The following is a 24,321-nucleotide window of genomic DNA, read 5'->3' on the forward strand; positions in this document are numbered from 1 at the left end:
TACCGGTGATCTGTACACCTAAAAACTTGAAGCTCTCGACCAGTTCTACTTCATCTCCATTGATGTAGACAGGAACATGTTCTCTATATGCTTCCTGAAGTCGATGACAATCTCCTTTGTTTTGTTGACTTTGAGAAAAAGATTATTGTCGCTGCGCTGGTTCACCAGATTCTCTATCTCATTCTGAATGTATCAGACATTTTAACTATGGAAAAAAGATTCTGACGGTCAATCCTATCGATGCCTCTCATAATTTTATATCAAGTCTCCCCTCAGCTCTGCTGCTCCAGAGAAAACAAAGTTAGTTTGTCCAGCCTCTCCTTATCGCTCATACCCTCTAAACCAGGCAACGTCCTGGTAAACTTCTTTTGCACCCTCTCCAAAGCTTTCACATCCTTCCTGTAATGTGGCGATAAACACAATACTCTAAGTGCGGCCTAAACAAAGTTTTGCAAAGCTGCAACTTGACTGTCTGACTCTTGTACTCAATGCCCCAACCAATATAAGCAAGCATGCAAGATGCCTTCTTTATCACTCTATCTACTTGTGTGGTCATTTTCAGGGAGCTATGGACTTGAACCCCAAGATCCCTCTGAATATCAATGCCATTAATTTTTGCTTACGAGTCGAACACAGTTTACTCAGCTCTGCTGCTGATGTCTTCAAGTTTTCTGCTAATGTATATCTGTTCCCATATGCCTAGTCTAAGTAAATGAACACAAGGTATTTACCTAATCCCTTCTGAGTGATTAATGCCTTTAGATCATTACAAAAACAACACCTACACCCGCTTACAAAGTACAAAACCTGTTTACATTCTAACAATAAAACAGTGGCACAATTAGACTGATTTGTAATTGTAAAACATTTGGCTCGATGCGTTGGCCTCGACTGCTGCTCTTGTAGTGAAAGCATTGTTAGCAACACTTCTCCAAATGTGTTTTCCCATCCTCTCAACAAGAGACTGCTCTGCAGAGATCAACTGAAGAAACCCAGACCATAAAGAAAATATAGTGTGTGTCTGTGTGTACTGTGCACTGACAAGCATTCAAAATGTTTGTTCAAAATCCCTGGCATAATGACCACTGTTGTCTCTGTCTCTCCCCATACCCATGTCTTCCCTAACCCTGACACACACATGTACACACACACACACATACACACACACACACTCTAATAGTGGAGCTTGCATGAAATTGGTTTCAAGTCAGAGGTGCACGTGAATGGTACAGTTTCACAGAATGTAGGTAGTTGCAATTGACTGCATGCAATTTTGTGTCACTTGACACTACCAATGCTGCCGTTTACTGAGTCCCAGATCGTGGTTTAAGAATAAATAACGTAGATGTATTCTCTGAAGAAGGAGCTATTTAAATGCAAAATTCATCAGATCAATGAGAAGGCCTTTTAACAACTTCACTGCAAAATAAATTATGTTATGTTTCTTGTAATTAGATCAAAACTGTGAATTTATGAGAATTTACATTTTGCTCAGGCTCTGAGAATATCTATTGTTTAGGTGACCTATAATGTCTGCGTATAGAGGCAAGAATGTTTCTGTCTTTCCTCCTGGAACATGTTTAACAGCTGAAACCCACATTCAAGCAAAAACACCACCTCCTTTTGGATTTCTTGGAACTAACAGCCACATGGGTGGGTCTGAGGGCAGTATAACTGGCTGTTGTGTCCCTGAGAAGGGAACCCATCAAAGCCACCACTCCCACTCCAGTCTGTTACCCTGTGATCCAGGAAGATTGGCTAAAGGCAAACTCAGATTCAGCAGCAAAGCTGCTCCCTTCCTCACAATGTTAGGAGTGTCAGGTAAAATGATTATTTGGATGAGATTTCAGAGCGTGGAACTGTACTTTTGTAATGTTGGAAATAATTTTGTATGAAGAAAATGTCCGTTATTCAAACAGTTTGACTCTACGTTGGGTTTGTCCAAAACGTGTCCCCAGGGCCACTACCAAGCCCACCAAGCCCTCTCGAACTGACCTGCAGACTTCAAAGCAGCCGCTCCTCCAGTCACAGGCCATTCCACTCTCAGGTTTGCTGCTGCTAGCATCACCCGTGCAGCAAATATGGGCGAGGATCAGTCGCTGATTGGAGGAGAGGGTTCTTCAGCCCGAGGCCCGAAAATGTTGCACAACGGCAATGGTGAGTCTGCTAGAGAGGGAAGGCGATTTCGGGGAGGGCAGCAGTCCTTCAGCGAGGGGTAAGAGACAACGTGGTTACCAAGGTGGGATCAGCATGTGTGAGAGCAACAGGTGCTGGGGGGGAGGAGGGCATGTGTGTGTGTGTGTGTGTGTGTGTGTGTGTGTGTGTGTGTGTGTGTGTGTGTGTGTGTGTGTGTGTGTGAGACTGCGCACACGAGTGAGCTGGTGGGGAGAATGCTTGAGCAGGGGGGTGGTGAGTGTGAGAGTATAAGCAAGAGAGGGTATGTATGTGTATAGGAGAGTGTGTGTTGGTGTGTGCATGAGCAAATGCGAGTGAGTGAGCATGGGTGGGATTTCCCAGCTGTGCTTGCCCCAAAGCCGGAAGTTCTTTACGTAGTCCATGTCCGCCTGCTACAATTCCCGTGGCAGGCGAGATGGTAAAATTCATGTGTTTGTGAGCGAGAGTGAGAAAGGGGGATCTGGCTCACTCCCAGTCTCAGGATTCACACTCTCACTCACTGCCACACACCAACACACTCGCACAAGCTCACAAAATGGGTGTGAGTGAGTAATTAAGTTCCTCAAGACCGAAAAACACTATTTGACCCTCTCACACCCTAATGGTGATCTTCATTAATTACTCATTATTTCAAATGATCGATTTATTGCCTTTACTTTGCTTTATTTTTGCTCAGCAAATTGTTTCTATCCTTCGCCCCTCAACATTTTATCAAAATGCACATTTATCTTGAGCCAAACCTGAACCTTTATAAATCTGCTGATTGGCAACTTGCACGAGGAAAAATTGGAATTTGGCCCCGGCACAAGAAGTTGGATAAGACTGATCTACCTCTAAAATCTGGAAGAATTATGAGAGAAGTGTTACTGAGTTCCACTGTCAGACAGAGGTGATGTGACATTGCTAACTCAGAACTGTTTCACATGCATATTCTAACGTTATGATAGTGTAAATGCCCCACATTGCATAAATTCATCAGAGATAAAGATCTCCGATCACAAAGGGACTGGACTGTTGATTTTCTCAAATATCCTGCACAGACAATGTTCTGACAAGAGGTAATTAAGCCTGAGACCTTGGGCTGGATTTTCCAGCCACATGGGCCCAAGATTGGAAATTCCTGCCCAAAGTCAATGGACTTTAAAACGGTCCATCAAATTTCCTTCCCACCCGCTACAATTCCCGCAGTGGGACAAGACAGGAAATTTCTGACTATTAACTTTATTTATCTCTCTTTCTCTCTACAAATGCTGCCTGATCTGCTGAGTCTTTCTGGCGTTCTCCGTTTTTAACTTCAGACTTCCAGCACCTGCAGTATTTTATTTTTGTCATTACATTTAGGATCCTTACGGCATTAATACGGGAAGAAGCGCTCACCAGCCTGGGTCGAATTCAATGCTCGCCTCCGGAGGTTGGGGGGGAAAGAAAAACTTTAGCCCACTGTGCCACTTAGTCCCTGTGGGAAGCTCCTTCCTTGAAATGTTTCTAACAAATTTTATATTGAATAGCATGTTTCAATTAATCTACATTGCAGAGCTGTGAAAATGTACTGACAGCACAATGGAAAAAAATATTAGTGCAGAGCTATATATAGATGCTCACAGTCCTTAGGGCATTATGTTTAAATCTATTTCATGCTGCTGCTTATGGTGGCATTTTATCTTCTTCACTGCATACCTCAGATATGACCGCTAGCAACTAGTAAATGCTGGAAATAAGTTGCAAAGGAAAGAATAATTTTGGTTTTGAACAGCAGCAGAAGTGGCAGCTAAGAAACTGCAAGCATCTGTCACTCAAGACATTAAAGTCAGGAGCCTTCTTTACTGTCAACAGGATTCAAGCTATGCACTTACATAGAATCATAGAAACCCTACAGCGCAGAAAGAGGCCCGTCGGCCCATCGAGTCTATACCAAACACAATCCCACCCAGGTCCTACCCCCATATCCCCACACATTTTACCCACTAATCCCTCTAACCTACACATCTCAGGACACTAAGGGGCAATTTTTTATCATGGCCAATCAATCTAACCCGCACATCTTTGGACTGTGGGAGGAAACCGGAGCACCCGGAGAAACCCAGGCAGACACGAAGAGAATGTGCAAACTCCACAAAGACAGTGACCCTAGTTGGGAATCGAACCCAGGTCCCTGGAGCTGTGAAGCAGCGGTGCTAACCACTGTGCTACTGTGCCGCATACAGGTGACCTGACAGAGGTGGATAAGATGTTCAGAGGTATTGATCGGGTGGATTCTCAGAGGCTTTTACCCAGAGCTGAAATGGTTGCTACGAGAGGACACAGGTTTAAGGTGCTGGGGAATAGGGACAGAGGAGATATCAGAGGTAAGTTTTTCACTGAGGGTGGTGGGTGAGCAGAATTGGCTGCTGTCGGTGGTGGAGGCAAATTCAATTGGGTCTTTTAAGAGACTTCTGGGACTGAATAGGACTGAGGGTTATAAGTAAGCCTAATAGGTAGCGATATGATTGGCACAACTTGGGGCCGAAGGGCCTGTTTGTGCTTTAGTTTTTCTATGTTCTATTAGAGTTCAATCAATACTGGGTTGCAATGACTGCTGGCCAAAGGACTTAGAATAAATAAAGGTTTACTGTTAACTCTCAGCAGATTTTACATGTTGTGTGTCCGCCCATGTTCTGGGGAAATGTGACCCCATTTCTACCCTCGTCATCTCAGCATCCATTGTGTCAGTCTACACTTACTTTCCATTCTCAATCTATCTCTGTAAAACAATGTGTTTTTTTTTCTCATGCCCAAAAGAGAGGATTCACAACAATTGCCTCCAGAGTCAAGCAGTGCATCATGCTGCAAGATTCCAGGAACAGCAAATGGTGGCCCGTCTTTCTCTGTAACCTTTTTCAACTTTTCCTGTCTCACCTGCCAAACAACATAGAAAATAAACCCATACCTCAAGAAAGCCTGTCAGTGATAAATTTGTTCGATTGTGTAATGCTGCTATTCAATACTAAGTAGTCTTACAACACCCAGGTTAAAGTCCAACAGGTTTACCTGGTCCAAATAACCTGGTGTTGTGAGACTACTTACTGTGCCTACCCCAGTCCAACGCCAGCAACTCTACTTCACAGCTATTCAATAGGCCAGCAGAGAATGGGTGGTAACTTCCCTGATTTTAAAACCATCAGGTTCAACACCATGATGGACATCAGATTGACTGGACTGCTTGATGGGGCAATAGGGATACCTGGTGGTCGGCTGGGACTGAAGAATTGCTGACCCTTCACCTGGTTTGAATGTACAACAGTATTTTCCTGATAATCGTCTAAGTGTTATGATCCCAGACGATGTTACTACTGGAAGGGAAGATCCCAGAATGGAACCCTGGATCAAAGATCTGACCAAAAAAATTCTATTTGCCCAACCAGCATGAAAACAGGAGAGTTTCAGACCTGCTTTGTTCAGCAAGAAAAGAAAATCAAATCTTATGACTCTAAGAAAAAAAAGAGGCAAAGTGTGATTCCCGCCAGTAAGGGGAGTGAATGGAGTCTATTCATACCGGCAAGCCACCTACTGACTGTTAGCGGGTGAGATTGCACACACGACTGATCCAGATTTTTTTCCCCAAGGACGAAGCTGATTACGCCAGCAATTCAGCACTGATAACATTGTGAGGGGTGAGCAACTGGGGATGTAAATAGCATGTTGCCCTTTACTCCAAAGAGATTGGTGTATCGGAACAAAAAAGTCAAAATAAAATGGTAAGGGTTTTTTTGAGACCATACCTGGAATCCTGTGGGCAATTTTGTTCTCCATATTTAACAAAGGACACATCTGCATTGGAGATGGTACAGCTAATGTTCATTAGATTGGTTCCCAGAATAATAGCGTTTTAATATAATGAAAGGCTGAATGAATTAAGTTTATTTTCTCTGGAGTTTAAAAGAATGATTGTTGATCGCATTGAAAAATAGACGATTCGGGTTAGACAAGTTAAATACCGAAACGTTACTTCTCCTGGCTGGGAAACCTAAAATGGTCAAAGTTTTTGGATAAGGGGTGGATCATTTAGGATTGGGATAAGGAGAAATTACTTCCCTGAAAGGTGTGAGAATCTTTGGAATTCTTTATTCAGAGGATTGTGCATTTGGCATCATTGAACATCTTTAAGGTTGGGATAGACAGATTTTTGGCCTGTCGGGGAAGCAAGGGCAATAGGTGGGAAAATGGAGTTGAAGGAAAGATGTGCTGGCCTTGGAGGGGATCCAGAGGAGATTCACAACAATGATCCCAGGAATGAAGGCTTTGTCATATGAGGATTCTGGGTCGACACAATGAAATTTGGAAGGACGAGGGGAAAATCTAATTTAAACTTACAGAATACTGAGAGGCCTAAATAGAGTGGATGTGGAGAAGACGTTTCCACCAGTGGGAAAGACTAGAACTCAAGGGCACAATCTCAGAGTGAAGGGGCACTCCTTTAAAACTGAGATAGGAAGAATTTCTTCAGCCAGAGGGTGGTGAATCTGTGGAACTCGTTGCCACAGAGGGCTGTAGAGGCCAGATCATTGAGCGTCTTTAAGACAGAGATAGATATGTTCTGGATCAATAAGGGGATCAAGGGTTATGAGAAGAAGGCAGGAGAATGGGGATGAGATTCATATCAGCCATGATTGAATGGCAGAGCAGACTAGATGGGCTGAATGGGCTAATTCTACTCCTTTATCTTATGGAATCCCAAGATCAGTCATGAATTTACTGAAGGCAGGGCAGGCTCCATGGGCCATATGGTATTTTACGGTTCTTATTTCTTGCGTTCAGTCAAAGTGACCGATTCTCTGCACTGACACATCTCATCAGCAGAGGGAGAATTGTACAAGAGCGTGTAATGAGAAAAAGTCACCTGGTTTGCAAAACACGCTACTCCTCGCTCACTTATCCTACTTCCTGAGGGAGATGAGTGTCCAGATGTGGAGGACGGAAAAATAAAATCATGAAAATGAACCACGGGAGAGCTCCAGGATATTAAATTCACATCCTATTAGGCACCATTCAACCCTAACCTGGTTCTGCAGACATTCCCGCAGTGCCAACAGGGTCAATGCTGTGCAGTGGTCTGTAATCATTTGATTATTTGTACCTGTACTTATAGCTATAACCTTCAGAACCTGATTACATTGAGGCGGACAAGTCTGCCAATACTGAATGCTCCATCTGCTTCACTTTTTTTTTTCATGAACACAAGAATTCAAAAATGGAATACAAAAATAACGTTGATCAAGGACAATTGCCAACACAATGGCGTCATGCACTACCAGTATCACCACGTAGGGAACCATGAAATAAACAGTGTTGCTGAACATATCTTGTGCTGAAGGCTTTCTGAGGATAAAAAGCTCAGCTTTATTTATGACCACAATCTCTACATTCATTTCCTGAAGGGAGTTTCGAGCGGTGAATCATTCCTCGCAAAACGAATGAAGTTGCTGTCTTTCGGCAATATTAGATAGCAGAGCAAGCAAGGAGATAAAATAGTAGAATGGCCTTTATTTACCGTGAGGAAATTATTTCCATTGTGAAATCTTAATTGAACGTGACCCACCACAAAATGACAATAGCCACCCTGATAACCTTAGGGATGCTTATCCAGGGGAGAACGATGGATGAAACTCAATGCTAAGCCTGGTTTTCAGCGGGACAACTGAACTGTGAACCAATCTGCTCTAGGAGGGGGTATCAGTGTTCTCTGCTGCTTGGTTCGTGACTCTGGTTTTTGGATTAATCCTTCTGTTCAAAGGAGGGATTATTAAGACAAAAACTGAATACGACGATAAAATAATTAAAAAAGGTTCTTGGATCCAAGTGCAGGACAGGAACCTCTTCATTCACTGCCATTCTTTTTGGCAAATCAAATAAATTGAGGGACAAATTAAAAGGGGCAGCCCCCAAAAAGATGGGAAATGCCCCAAACAAAAGACAAAGCATAATGGAAACATGAAATCAAAATGTGGCTAAGGAAGCTCAGTAAAGTTTAAACTTTATTTATTAGTGTCACAAGTTGGCTTACATTAATGTGGAGATGTCAGCGTTGAACCGGGGTGAATATAGTAAGGAGCCTCACAACACCAGATTAAAGCCCAATAGATTTATTTGGTATCATGAGCTTTCAGAGCACTGCCGATGAAGGAACACCACAATGAAAGCTCATGATACTGTTGGACTTTATTCTGGTGTAGTGAGACTTCTTATTAGGCTTACATTAACACTGCAACGAAGTTACTGTGAAAATCCCCTTGTTGCCTGTTTGGGTACACTGAGGAGAATTTAGCATGGCCAATGCATTTAACCAGCACGTCTTTTGGACTGTGGGAGGAAACCCGAGCACCCAGAGGAAACCCACACAGACACGAGAAGAATGTGTAGACTCTGTACAGACAGTGACCCAAACCAGGAATCAAACCCGGGTCCCTGGCACTGTGAGGCAGCAGTGCTAACTGCTATGCTACCGTGCCAGCCTAATAATACAGCCCAGTTCTGCAGTGCCCAACGAGCATGGGAAGTCTCAGCGGTGCCCTCAGACACCCGGCTGTGAACGTAGCCCTGGTAGAGAGGCAGACAGTTGGGCTGATGATCCCCTTGATTGCCCGCTGCCTGAGAAGTGTATAATCAGTGGGAAGTGTGCGCTATACATGAGGTGTGAGGGTGTGGTGAATTTAAACATTGGTTCAGTGATTGTACAGTAATTAATATTCTATCCTTGGCAACCAGCTGCAGGACTCATTAAAATAGAAACAATCAATAGACTGAACGCTGTGGAAGAAACAGTTCTGAGGCTCACGGACTGGATTAATAACATGTCACGAGAAAATTGCTGTGTGCTCTCATGAGGAAAACCTGTTGAGACACACTTTGTAAACAATCTCAATTTCTATGGTACAAGTTCCTTTATTTTCTTTCTCCATGGACGTAGAAGATAGGTGAGAAATTTATTTGGGCTCGCCCTATCAAATACTGGAAAATGCAATTAAATAAACTTGGAAGTTCACGGTCTGGAAGTTTTGAGGTTCAGAGCTGACACCTAAATTAGGCAGGAGACACCTAGCACATTCCACCTTCCCAAAATCCCTCGGTGCCGAGCGCAGCGAGATCAGCATTCATAGGTTTTGACAGCCAATCGAGCCATCCTGGTTTCAGAATGATTCTGCACACTGGTTCAAACTGATTTGTATTTGTTTAACCGCAGGTACCTAGGGCATCTGAAAATGGCATGAAGATCAGGACATTGGCATCATTGGGACCGAACTGCAATTTTGGCCGGAATCTTGCAGCCGTCACGCCGGTGAGATTTTCTGGCCCCGCTGCAGTGAATGGAGATTTGGCTGGATACCAAATTCTCCGTCCTCGCTGCAGTGGCTGAGACATGAACGGCCAGTAACGCGCCCATTAACTTTATAAACTGACAAAATTGAAGTTATCAAAAGGTGAGGACAACGACACGGTCAACTAGGCTGAGAAGAGGCCACAAAAAGAATCTTTTCCATTTACTTTACACAGCTAGGAAGAGCACTTCTTACAGCTCCAGATCTCATAAAGAAATCTTTCAGTTTCTCCTTTCACAGATTACACACTCGTCAAACTCTTTGATTTCATTTGATTCATTTTTGTCACATGTATTGGTGTACAGTGAAATGTGTTGTTTCTTGTGCTAAACAAAGCATATCGTGCATAGAGAAGCAAAGGACAGGGTGTAGAATGTAGTGTTACAGCCATAAGTAAGGTGTAGAGAAAGATTAACTTAATATAAGGTAGGTCCATTCAAAAGTCTGATGGCAGCAGGGAAGAAGCTGTTCTTGAGTCGGTTGGTACGTGACCTCAGACTTTTGTATCATTTTCTTAATGGAAGAAGGTGGCAGCAGGAAATGTAGACAGTGTCAATGGATGGGAGGCTGGTGTGTGACGGACTGGGCTACGTTCACAACCTTCTGTATTTTCTTGCAGACTTGGACCAACTCTGACCAATCCAACTGACTGCAGGATGTTGGTAGGGATGGACCCAGACACCAATACCACCCCGTGATGAACTTAGTTGGAAATTTCTGATTTGCTTGATTTCCCATTGCCTCTTGACCAAAATGGAATGAAAAACAAACCAGGAGGATTTAAATGAAGCCTGGAAGTGAAAATACCCCAAACCCCGTCATAGAACCCTACAGTGCAGAAAGAGGCCCTTCGGCCCATCGAGTCTGTACCGAACACAATCCCACCTAGGCCCTACCCCCATATCCCTACATATTATACCAACTAATCCCTCTAACCTACGCATCCCTGGACACTAAAGGGCAATTTCGTAGCATGGCCAATCAATCTAACCCACACATCTTTGGACTGTGGGAGGAAACCAGAGTCCCCAGAGGAAACCCTCGCAGACACGAGGAGAACGTGCAAACTCCACACAGACACTGACCCAAGCCAGGAATCGGACCCAGGACCCTGGAGCTGTGAAGCAGCAGTGCTAACTGTGCCATCACGGGATCTGGATCCCCCGTTGACAATTAGCCTGGAGTTCAAATTAGGCCAACTATTGAATTAACTCTCCCGGTGGTAGGAGCTAAGTTGAGGCCTGCACCTCGAGCAGCATGGTTATGCATATTCAGAATGAGCGTGACAGATTGCAAGCCCGCTGATTTGGCTCAGTTACTCCGCACAGTGAAAATAGCTGAAGATGTTTAACAGTCCCAGGTTTCATTTCTGGTTTTTACGAAGCAGTTGGTTATTGGAACCACGCGGAGGTCAAGTAGCAATCAGGAGCAGGAAAGCTGTCTTACATTCTCAGGTAAATATACAGTTGATGTTGCTGAAAGCAAGTATTTGTGGGAGTCAGCTGTCACCATGGGTTTGCCAAGTAGGAGAAATAGTCACTTTCAGGCTCAATGCTATGTCTTTGATTAACTATTAAGATTCTATCACTTCTACTATCGTTATCAATATTATTCTTCAAAGACCATGTTGCACACTGGGTTACAATATTTTTAATTTTGGGCTATGTTTTAAGTCCAGGAAGGAATAAAAAGAACAAGAACATAGGAAGGTATAGGAAAGTACAGCACAGTAACAGGCCCTTCGATACGTCAAGCCCATGCCAATCATGATGCCCTAACTAAACGAAAGAAACCTTCTGCCCTTACTCAGTCCGTATCCCTTTATTCCCTCCCTGTTCATGTACCCATCAGGTGCCTCTTAAATGTTGCTAACAGGCCTGCTTCCACCCCCTCCTCAGGCAGTGCATTCCAGGCACCCACCACTCTCTGCGTGAAAAACATTCCCGCACATTTCCTTTAAACTTTCCCCCTCCTTTCTCCCCACGTATGAGCATCCATCAAGAAATTGATGGACAACACAAAATTACCCTAATACATTAAAGTCAAAACTGGCTCTAAACTGGATGGAAATGAACTTCCATCGCGTCTCTCCATCCAGCCTGTCATAAATTTGAAGGAAAGAGCTGCAGAAATCCCAGGGACAAAAACGCGCACAGCAAGACCACAAGGATGGCTCGTGTAGGAAGAGGAAATCTGCCAAAATATTTTCCCCATGGGAGATAATGGGTATTAATACCAATATGATGATCCTACTTTTGGCCTGGCAGTGTTGGCAGACAAGATCTTCAGCGCTCCAGGCCATGATTAATCAAGAGTTGGTATAATTGCCAAAGCAGCCAGTTTAAAAAACCCACCTTCATTCCCAGAAATATTGGTCCAGTTCTTAGTTGCTGTGAGCAGCTCCCCCAGGTCAAGATTATATCAATGTAAAGATCCCTTCACCCCATACCCCTTTCACTTTCCTCAACCCCTCTCCACTCATCCCTTCCTCCCCGACACCCTACCGTCCCTCATCCTGCTACACCCTCATAACCTCCACTTCGCATCTTGTGGTTGCATGGCCCCTTTAAGAGACGATCCTTTGCAGGTCACATCACCAGGTCAGAGCCAATGGAGCATGAGCATGCGAACCTCAGTCAATCGAGAGTGAGGATGTGCATCCCCAGAGCTGGAAGTTGGCAGAGTGAGTTGGGAGTTAGTCAGAACAGACCAGCGTTGTTCTGTTGCAAATCCTTAAGTTGAAAGTAGTTTTTCTCATCAAATAAATCTTCTTGTTTTACACTTGTTATACTGAGTCACCTTGAGTTATTATACACTCCTAATCCATTCGCTCACTCACATTTCCCTACACTGACTACATTCCTCATCCATTATTCACTTTACAATCAGAGCCCAAAAGCCGTGGAATAAAATTTGGAGGTCATTCAAAAGCTCATAAACTCTTCAACCAAAGAAACATCAGTTGACAAGTTAATTGAAAAAGTATAAACCTCTTCAAAATCTCATAAATCTATCAAAATAAATACACATCACTTGAATAGGCATTCTTTCAACACTCATAAATTTGCTAACTCCATCAAACTCTCATTCCCCAGGAGAGGTCACTAAAGATATTCAGTGCTTTTGAAGGTGGTCAAAAGCTTAAACAGCTATCAAAGCTTGCAAACAGCCAAACAGATGGCTAAGCTGCTTTACAAAAAAATGAATGAATGACAGCTACGTTTGAATTGGATGTGCTTAGGCACATTGTTTGGTGAATCAAATAGAGCTTTATTTTGGCCAATGCAAAACTTGCCCAGGTAAACCTTGACATGGACACTGATTGTATCGGATCTAGAAAGGATGTTTGCCTCAGCACCACTAACTTGGTCACCTTGAGCAAATACAAACGAATAAAAAGTTATCACTTACAGTTCACTATTACTTCTACTTTTCGTACATCAGGATCCGACACCTCATTGTAGGCAGTGCACTGATATTCTCCAGCCTGTTTTTTCGTGATTCCTATAATTTCTAAATACTCGTCTTCTACTAAATCTCGACCTGAAACAGAAAACAGAAGCACATATGAAATAGAAACATCCCTTAACTGTACATTTTTGTCAACATCTATTCACATACTGTACAGCTTTCTTATGATTAAGTAATTTGGCTAGACAGGAGTAATTAGCAGTTGCACCTTTTGAATTATTATCTGAGTTATTTCAATGCCCATTTAAAATGCAGCTAAATGTGCTGGTGACCCAAAATTCGAAAGAGAGTACTTTTAGGAGAACAACTTGTCAACTGATCACAGAGAGTCTACAAAGGGATAGAGAAAGGTTAAGTGACCGAAAAGAATTAGGCAGATGGCATATAATGCGGGAAAACGTGAACTTGTCTGCCTTGCCAGGAATAACAGAAAAGCAGAATGTTATCTGAAAGAATGGAAAAAGATTGCAAACTCTATCCAGTATAGAGGGATCTTGGCACCCTGGTACATGAATCACAAAAAGTTGTTATGCAGCTGCAACAAATGATTAGGAAGGCAAATAGAATGTTGGCCGTTATTATAAGGGAAGTCGAGTATAAAAGTAGGGAAGTATTGAGTGCTGTGTAAAATTTTGGCCTCCTTATTTAAGGATTCATTGCTGTAAAAGCAGCAAGCTCGCTTAACTGATTCCGGAGGTGAATATGGTCATCTTATGATCAGGTTGAGACCTATATGCATTAAAGTTTAGAAGAATGAGAGGTAATCTTACTGAAATATATAAGACCCTGACAGAGTTTGACAGGCTGGTCGCTGGGAGTATGGCATAATCTGGAATGAAGAGACGCTGTTTAAAAACTAGAGATCTCACATTTAACACAGAGATGTGGATATTTTCTTTTGCTCAGATGGCTGTTAGTCTGTGGAATTCTCTCCCTCGGAGAGTAGTGGAGGCAGGGTCATTGAATCCATTCAAGGCTGAGCTAGATAGATTTGTGATTGACAAAGGAGTCAATAGTGCGCAGTAAAGGGAGTCGAGTTCGTACCATAATCAGATCAGCTATGACCTTATCGAATGGCAGTGCAGACTAGAGGTGCCGAATGGTCTACTCCTGCTCTTAATTCTTGCATTGTTGGGGTCTTGCATGTGTGTGTGTGTGTGTGTGTGTGTGTGTGTGTGTGTGTGTGTGTGCGCGTGTGTGTGTACATGTGTGCGCGTGTGTGTGTATATGTGTGTGCGTGTGTGTGTATGTGTGTGCGTGTGTGTGTATATGTGTGTGCGTGTGTATGTAGCTGTCTAACAATTTCCCATTTGCCAATCAGCTATCAAACACAACAATTGCCTATTTGTAGGGGGAATAAGTTTTAAACAAATCGGAGGCCGCCTGATGCAGAAACTGGGTTGCACCCTGCCACTTTAGCTCTGGGCATTGAAACCTGCTGGTAATAACAATGCCCTGTGAAGACCAACTCAGGGGCCACAGAACCAATCAATAACATTGAAACGAGTCAGTGACAAGGAAAGGCGAGAGGGACTCTGGCCTTTGGGGCCTGGGGAGGAAGGGGGTGCAGGGACAATTGCGTTATCTGTGAACAAGTAAAAAGTTGTGTTTCCTAATAGCAGCTCTGAAATTAAATCTGACTACAAATGATTAATGTTTTGAAGAACTTTTGGCTAATGTATTCTGGAATTATTAACAAAGAATTGCATTTATATATCACCTGTCACAAGACCAAGAAACTGCCTTGCAGTCAGTGGAGTCACTTTGAATGTAATGAAGGAAACACAACCAGACTGTGCACAGCCAGGTTTCACAAACAGCAAGCAAATAATTAGATACTTTGGGTGGGATTTTCCGGCCACACTCCGCCCCAAGACCAGAAAATCCCACCTGAGGTCAACAGACCTTTGCATGGTTTGTGTTCCGCCCGCTACTGAATTCAAGTGTTTAACGGAATGGAAAAATTCTGCCATTTATTTCAATCTTGTCCTTTGAAGGATAAATATCAACGAGGGTGCAACACAGCTAAAATACAGGATTTAGAATATCAGGTGGCTTCCAGGATCCTAGATTATTGAGAGCAAACATGATCCATTTGCTATTTAATGCATCAAGTTCCAGTGTAAATACAATTCAATCCCACCCCCTCCCCTTGATTGGATTTAAGAGACAGTTAGATGGCGTTACCAGCAGACTAGTGTGACTCCAGTGAAAGGATAAGCTTGCTCATCAGTTCTTAAAACATTTTCATCCGTGGACCACTTGAGAGTCAAAAGACTCCTGGACTATCAATTGCTTTGAATCCACCCGCGTTCACTAACCACACAGGAAGGACTCATCAGAATTGATGTAAAAGTTATTGAAATTATAAATATTTTGCTACTAAATTTGTACACATTAATTATTTTATTGACACAAGTAAATTACTAATTTTCGGCAGAAATAAAAATATAAATATTTAGTACAAGAGGACACATTTCTTGGAAACATTCCAACTTGTTATAAAGAAGCATCATAATAATCTTCTTCCCAGTATTTGCACTCTCCCATCAAGAATAAAAGTTTAAAGTTTATTTATTAACATCACAAGTAGGCTTATATTAACACTGCAATGAAGTTACTGTGAAAATCCCCTGATCACCACAGTCTGGTGCCTGTTTGGGTACACGGAGGGAGAAGTTATTATGGCCAATGCACCTAACCTGCATGTCTTTTGGATAGGAGGAGGAAACTAGAGCACCCGGAGGAACCCACACAGACAGGGGAGAATGTGCAGAGTCTGCACTGACAGTGACCATGCAAAGGTCCATTGACCTCGAGAAGGGTGTTCCGGTTTTGCGGTGAGGACAGCTGGAAAATCCTGTCCATTCACACGATGCGGGGAGGGGGAGAGATAAGGATTCCAGCTCATTCTCTCACATAGCTTTGTCAAGGTGCTGCACGTCAATGACCTGCACTTTGACGCAGCCCAAGGATCACCTGGACGATGCAAAACTGACTTGGGCAAATCGGCCTCGTTTGTATTTATGTTTGCGCATCATCGACCTCTCCCAGTTTCCTTTCTGGGATATTTGCTGCATTCCTGAGAAGCACAGGATGGTTGCCAAAGGACAACTCTTCTTTCCACTCACAAGTACAAAGAGTTTTTCATTGCCACAGTATACACTCCTGATCAACTGCTCACTTCTGCACTTAACTGCATTGCCTTGGCAATATCAACACAGAAAGCTGAAGAAATATGATTGCCTGGTGCAGCCTGGCTGAGAGAATGACCCACTGGCAGCACAAACAGACAAAATGACTTGCTTCATCGCTCATAACTGAAAACCTTCATTAAGCTTAGCCCGCGGATACAATAAAACTGGGATCATCCCTTTCGGGATTCACAAAAGGTGAATGACTTTGCAAAAGGATAAAAGTGAACATTAATTCAATTCTGCCACTTCTGGAGCAATTGTTTATCGCTGGACCAATAGAGACAGTCAATATTTGAGCATACATATTTCATAGATCCACAAACACACACAATTTAAGTATTTGCCCAATGAGGCAGAATAACCTCGGAAACTCGGTAACAAATGAATCAAACTCAGTCCTTCAGAAAAGAAGTTAATATCAAATCTCCTCGAATAGGTTGCCCCAAGATCTGCTTTCTCTCAGGCTGAAAATTTCAGTCTATCCGAAATAAGTACAAAACAGACAGCCACATGTTTGTAAGGAGTTATGTTAACGTACTTATAGAATCCCTATAGTGCAGAAGGAGGCCATTCAGTTCATGGAGACTGCACCGACACCAATCCCACCCAGGCCCTAACCTTCTAACCCCATGTATTTACCCTGTTGGTTCTAGTTGACCCTAGAGTCAGAGGATTAGCAGGGTGAAAATGTGGAGTTGCGGGAATAGGGCATAGGTGGGATTGTGGTTGGTACAGACTCGTTGGGCTGAATGGCCTCCTTCTGCACTGTAGGGATTCTATGATTTGTAACTAAAAACCCCTTTGAAATTAGTTCTTGTCACTAACCTGATCTCTGGGATGCAATTCATTTTGTAATTTCCATCAATTGAAAGGAGGAAATGGGAAGGAAAGGTGTTTGTCACTTGGGGGCATATTTGCAAAGCTTTGATGATGCGTATTGCACGCCTGCTAACCACTGAAATAGAACATGCGCGAAAACGATGGAGGGAATTTTTCCCGTCCCACCCACCATGGGAATTACAGCAAGCGGGGGTGAACCATGCAAAGGTCCACTGAGACTAAGGGGTAATTTAGCATGGCCAATCCACCTAATCTGCTCATTTTTGGACTGTGGGAGAAAGCTGAAGCACCCGGAGGAAACCCATGCCAACACAGGGAGAATGTGCAAACTCGACACAGTTACCCAAGCTGGCAATCGAACATGGGTCCCTGGAGCTGTGAGGCAGCAGTGCTAACTACTGTGCCATCCACTGAATCTGACTCATGGAATACTTTGATACAATACATCGATATAGTCTGTAAGTATTCCACAACGGCGATGACTAGGACAGCAACAGAAAATCAATGCTGCCACATGTGGAATAACTTCACCTTTTATTTGAACACACCAGGAGAATCAGATGTCTTGCTGTGTTGAACTTGGGTTTTGTGGCCTTCAGCCACTCAGCAGGATTTGACTGAGGGAAAAATATCCGGATACACGCGATGGAACAGCTGTTCCTATCAGCTCTGGCGCTACTCATTTTATAATCCTTTCACTTGTCTTAATGCACAGCCCATAAGTGCCTAAAGCTGGGGTGAAAACTCCGTAGGGAGTCCATGGAAGAATTTCCAGTTAAGCTTTTTAGACAAGTCATGAAAATCCTCAATGAAAAGAAACAGTTGGGGTTAGCTGGAGTGGAGCCGAGCACTCATTATGGCGATTTGGTCAGCGAAAGGGCTCTCGGACCCGGCAACATCGAAGGTATTGTTGATGATGGAAGTTATGGAGGACAAACTCGGCTTTTTGAGTCAAGGGGTTTGGCTGGAATTTCAGTGCTCACATTGGTGAACTGCAGGGTACCGATAAGAAGCGTGGGGAAGCAGAGAAAATAATCCCTATTGTTGAGAATGCAGCTTCCTCAAATTGAAGCTCTGCTTTCAATCCTCAGGAAACAAGCTACGGGGTTTGCCAGATATCCTGATTGATGACAAGAACCGGGCCTGGTGGAGGTGGGGGGGGGCGTCCATGTGACCGACTTTCCAATGGGAGCTTAGTTGTCAACACCTTAGTCAGATTGTCGAACAGCTTTAAGGATTCATCAGATGTCACCCTCAGTAACAGGACAAATTGCATTCAGATAGCTTTCAGATGTTTTACAGTTTCATTGAAACCTCTGTGACTGAAACTATGAAAGCTGGAGGAAGAGGTGGGGGTGCAGCAGTCAGGACTGGGAAACAGGATACGATGTGCCCCATCAAGATTAATGCGCCCAACTTTCATATTGAGATTAAGAAAATGTGATAGCCAGTTCTCAAAAAAAAAGTTAGCTACGAGCTCGCCTCGTAACAGATGGCATAGTGGTACTATCACCAGACTATTCATCCAGAAACTCAGCTCATGTCCTGGGGACCTGGGTTTGAATCCCACCATGGCAGATGGTGGAATTTGATTTCAATAAAAAAATCTGGAATTAAGAATCTACTGATGACCGTGAAACCATTGTCGATTGTCAGAAAAACCCAAAGAGAAATTGCTAGAAAATCTCTGCAAGTCTGGCAGCATCTCTAAGAGAAAAAAGCTGACGTTTTGAGTCCAGATGACCTTTTGTCAAAGGGTCATCTGGACTCGAAACATCAGCTTTTTTTGAGGCTGCCAGACCTGCTGAGATTTTCCAGCATTTTCTCTGTTGGTTTCAGACTCCAGCATCCCACAGTAATTTGTTTTTAGTCAGCAAAACCCAACTGGTTCATTCATGTCCTTTAGGGAAGGAAATCTGCCATCCTTACATGGTCTGTGACTCCAGAGCCACAGCAATGTGGTTGACTCTCAACTACCCTCCAAGAGCAACTAGGGATGCCCATGTCCCACGAATAAAAAACTCTGTGGATGGCAATAATTTGGAGTCATAATCTGCAATTTATCATGCATACTGGACTTGACCCTCTACAGGTTTTTGAGTTTGGGATGTTATTAATCATGGTGACAGCAGTAATCTAATATACGGTCACTGAGGTGAATTTTGCCCATTATCCTCTGAAACCCAGGGACATCCATTTGTTTACAATGGAATGCATCCCTCAATGTATTCCTCTAATTACTGCAAGCTTACGACACGGATTTGATCTTTTTATGTCCTCATCCTGCCAGATTGCAAGATGGCATGGGGAACTACCTGCACTGCTTCTGGTCCTGTGTCAAAATTGAAACTAGTAGTTTGATAAGCTTAAAGAGTTTGAGAGTGTTGGGGAGCACATTGGATAGGATGTATGGCACCAGGACTGTGTGATATTTATCAATTTTATTTCATATAACCCTTTCGTTTATAATGATGGTATATATTATGTGGTATTGTTTATTCTCATCATGTCTAATTTGAGTAGCACTGCTATGGCAAGGTGGGTGGCTGGTTTGTTGTAATTGGGTATGTCCCAACAAGTACTCACAGCTGGTGAGGAAAGCCCTCTTAGAACTACTGGCGTCAAGTAATTTCTTTCCGCATTTTTATTACTTTGGGGTCAAAGAATCTCTGATGGACTCCTATAAAGATACAGACAGAGAACATATCCAGCAAAAGACATTGTTTTGTTTTGTATCAATGGTGCCTCCAGTATAGTTGGTAATGGGGAAGAATGCTTTGGTGCACACCTACACGCGGTTCGAGAATTTTTTGGCTGATCAGCCTTTCTATACTCGTGTCAATATCCTATCTTCTCCTTGGCTGCACATGCAATAGCAGTAACTACTAGAAAATCTGGGAATGTGCAGGGAACATAGTGGTATAAACGGAATGCATCCCTCAGCATGCTCCTTTGTTGGAATGGGGAGACAGCCGGAACATCACACTGTCTGCATGACTTGAAGCTTAAGACACAAATTTGATCCTGTTTTATTCTTGTTGTTAGAAGGATGTGGGGTGGGTATCTTGCCTTTGCCTTTGGCCCTGTGTCAATCCATAAGTTTTAGTACGCTTGAAGAGCTTGATGAGCTATCTTGACATAGGCAGGGGAAAATGTCCTTTGCTTATTAGCAGAGGGCTCCTTCATTTGGTTGGAGAGCGAACTGTCTAGCTTGTTTGACACTTATCCTATGCAAGGAGGGAGGAGTGTGGGAGAAGGCATCCTTAATAAGGAGGCTCTTCTCCTTGGTGCCAAGGCTTTCCTGGTGGAAAAAAAAGAGGGGATGTTCTCTGGCCTTCTGGTGGGCATGTTTCTAGCAGTGGGAGGCGGTGCGTCGTTCAACAGTGGTGGGGTCTTCTGGCACTGGGAAACCCGCAGGTGGAGTGTTGTTGTTGGCAGGACTAGGAGCTCCCACTGGCATTAACAGCTGGAAAAAATTCCAGTCAAAACTCTATTGCCTGTGGAGCCTAAGCTTTGCTCTGGATGCTGCAAGAAGTTGAGCTCCATGTTGTCTTGACTTATCCCTAAGGCTTTCCATACATTATGAGGCTCTGTTTCCAATATCCTGTAAGTGAGAGCATGCACTATTTTGCCATGTACCCATGGCTTTATCTGGCCTTCCCCCAATCTCTGAAACATCTTTTCATTGTTTATATCTTTGGAGGCACCATTTGCCATGAATAATTCAAATCAACTGGTGCTCTCATCTTTTTCTGTATGCTTTGAAAAGCAATTACACTGTACTGCACCAATTATTGAGAGTTTGTTGCATTGTTTGTAAAAATGGAGATTTCTTAAAATAAAAATGTTTAAAAATAAGAGGTACCAGGATGTTCCTGCACAGGACATAAAAGTTTATTCGTTAGTCACAAATAAGGCTTACATTAACACTACAATGAAGTTGCTGTATAATTCCCCTAGTCGCCACACTTCAGCACCTGTTCGGGTCAATGCACCTAACCAGCACGTCTTTCAGAACGTGGGAGGAAACTGGAGTACCTAGAGGAAACCCATGCAGATACGAGGAGAACGTGCAAACTCCACAAAGACAGTGACCAAGCCGAGAATCGAACCTCGGTCCCTGATGCTGTGAGGCAACAGCGCTAACCACTGTGCCGCCCTTCGTTCAGAGTAAAGTATGGTGGCACATAAGACTGAGGAAGAAGTTCAACTTTACAAACTGATTGTCTGCTTGTCCCCTGTAGCAGCAGCTGATTCACACACATAACGTTAAGAGTTTACCAAATGGAAGGATTCCGTTGAGATTATTTGCTTCTGTTGGGCACACAGGCAATTGCATATCATTACAGTTTCTATCGTTGTACTAAGTACCTGATGTTTAGTAAAGAAAGGATTCAGGTCCCAGATGATAGCAAATTATATGGGAAATCAACCAATAGAAGTCTCCAGCTCCCTCTAATGTGTTGTTAAGTACAATCATTGGTAGAGAGGGGGTGGAAGAGACCATGATCTTGCCACTTTGCTTTGTGAGAAGGGTTGAGAATACTGCAGCAAGTCTTGCACATCACAGCAAAGATGCACAAGATTCTGTAACGTTATGGTGCACACTGGGGTCCGGCACTCTGTCTTCAGACAACCACCATCTGGCTTTGCTCTTTGTTTAAACAAACAAAAAAGCCACAAAACCATAAGTCTACGAAAGAAGAGACCCTTCTCGCTGTCCCCAACTGAACAATAGGAAAAGAACCCTTGGTTCTTGGGTATAATGTCACACACCAACACACGCACCCACACACAAGTGTCTAATATTTTGTACATTACTAAATGTGTACAAAAAGCCAGAAATGATATGCGGCAACTTAATCAAGGCTCAGTGTAATAATCCAGTGAGAAATTACATCATGGAAATGTTTTCAACACAGTACCCGATAAACCTGACAGGAACATCTTGGTGTCTTACCTTCAGCAACACAAGTGAGAGACAAAATGACTCAAGATATTCAGTGATATGAATATTCAGGTTACTTACAGCTTCAAGTCACAGAAAGCAGTCGATAAATGACAACTTGCGGCTTGTAGGATGTTCCATTTATTCAAATGCATTCAAAACAGAAAAGGAAAACTATGGCTCTCTCAACCAGTCTGTTTGGCATGTTGCTGGCTAAGCCAGGATTTTCCCATGGGCTTTGGGACGCCAGCATTGGGAATAAGTAGGGGATCCAGAGGTTGAACGTGCTGGCGTTAATCCTCATGGAGATCGCCACCTAATTGGCTGTGTTCGTGCTTACTGTCCGACTAAAGGTATTGTCCCAGCTTTCACTACTCCCCCTCCTCTCTTCTCCCCATCCACCCACATTGTCCCAGCTTTCACTACCCTCTCTCCTCTTTTCTCCGCATCCACCCACCCCACCCCTCCATGAGATCACGCAAACTAAAGAAGATCAGAGGCAGAATTTTCCCATCACACCCACCTTGGGAATCATAGTGGGCAGGACACAGACCACGCAAAGGTCCATTGATCTGGGGTGGAGATTCTCCAGTCTAGGAGTGAGGGTGGCCGGAAAATCCCACCTCATATGTTCAATCTTGGTTCTGTGCTGAATTACGTGATGTCAGCCACACTCCACATGATCAAGCTAAATTCTCCCTCAGTGTACCCGAACAGGCGCCAGAGTGTGGCGACTAGAGGATTTTCACAGTAACTTCATTGCAGTGTTAATGTAAGCATACTTGTGACACAAATAAATAAACTTTAAACTTTCACTCAGCAACGATAAGCTATCAAAAGGGAAACTCGCAACAGTGGCAATTCATAGAATCATCGGATCCTACAGTACAGAAGGAGGCCATTCGGCCCATCGAATTATCACCGACCACAAACCCACCCAGGCCCTATCCCCATAACCCATGCATTTACCTTAGCTAGGCCCCCTAAGGGGCAATTTAGCTTGGCCAATCCACCTAACCTGCACATCTTACAATTGAGAAGCTCCTAACATGGACGTGCTTGGGTATTCAGGGAAGACTGAATATTAAAGCAAGAGATGTTTAAGGGATGAGCAACATTAGGAGCTGGTGGTGGACCTTACAGCAATCCCTTTAGAACAGAGTGACTCACTTGGCCTACAGTGCAGTGAAGCTAATTGAAATGGTTCGATTCTGTTCAAGGATCCTTTAGAACTGAAATATTAACCCTGTTTCTGCACGAAGCTGCCAGGCCTGTTGAGTTTATCCAACATTTCCTGCTTTTCGTTTCAGATTTTCAGCATCCACAGGGTTTGTTTTTATATGAAATTACTATTAATTAGGGATGCAAGGATAAATGAGACCAAATGAGCATGAGAAATAGCAAGAGAAATGTGCCATTCGGCCCATCAAGCTCAGTAAGGTCACAGCTGTTCTTCTACCTCAACCACGTCTTCCTGTACTCCTTGGAATCCTCTGCGGCCTAAAGTCTTTTGATCTCTGACTTGAACATTCTCACAGCTGAACATCCACAACTTTAGGAGGCAGAGAATTCCAAAGATCGACAACAGTGAGTGAGGAATTTCTCTACCTCTCAGTCCTAAATAGCCGCTCCCCATTCTGAAATCGCTATTTCCAGGCTCCCCAACCAGGGGGAACATCTTCCTGGTATCCATCCTGTCACGCCCCTTCAGAATTTTATATGTTTCAATGAGATAATCTCTCATTTTGCTAAGCTCTAGGGAATACAAAGTTCATTTATTAGTCACAAGTAAGGCTTACATTCCCACTGCAATGAAGTCACTGTTAAAGTCCCCTCGTTGCCACACTCCAGCGTCTGTTCGGCTCAACACATCTAACCTGCACGTCTTTCAGACTGTGGGGGAAAACTGAAGCAACTGGAGGAAATCCACGCAGACACGGGGAGAATGTGCAAACTCCACACAGACAGTGACCCAAGCTGGGAATCGAACTCAGGTCCCTGGCGCTGTGAGGCAGCAGTGCTAACCACTGTGCCAGCGTGCCTTCCCTGGTCACCCTCAAACCTCTTTTCACAGGATAATGCCCGCTTTCCAGGATTCAGTACGGTGAACATTTACACTCCCTCAGGCAACACTGCAATCCACACACACACACAACACAGCTATTGCTGTGGAAATAATGACTTTTGATACATTACGCTTGAATTCCTGAGTTTTCCGAATGTTGGCCCCAAGTTAGATCATTGGGAGTTGAAGTCTGTATAACTTTCAACTCTTGGCTGTCTTTGACAGACACCAGCTTTAAAAGCAGCCACTGCAGATGAGAGAGAACTGATAATG

General features: G+C 43.5%; 1 protein-coding gene across 11 annotated transcripts in view; it reads right to left on the bottom strand.

Annotated features, from left to right (window-relative positions):
• The window catches only part of LOC145359914 (opioid-binding protein/cell adhesion molecule-like), a 1,043,301-nt gene that overhangs the window by 94,777 nt on the left and 924,203 nt on the right, over positions 1 to 24,321 (bottom strand). For all 11 annotated transcript variants that reach the window (XM_080214779.1, XM_080214778.1, XM_080214775.1 and 8 more), the window contains exon 5: positions 12,939 to 13,070. In XM_080214779.1, coding sequence (XP_080070905.1) covers positions 12,939 to 13,070 — 132 coding nt within the window. The remainder of the gene's footprint in view (positions 1 to 12,938; positions 13,071 to 24,321) is intronic.

This window comes from Carcharhinus amblyrhynchos, chromosome 29 (genome assembly GCF_965287045.1).
Source record: "Carcharhinus amblyrhynchos chromosome 29, sCarAmb.v2.hapA, whole genome shotgun sequence".
NCBI lineage: Eukaryota > Metazoa > Chordata > Chondrichthyes > Carcharhiniformes > Carcharhinidae > Carcharhinus > Carcharhinus amblyrhynchos.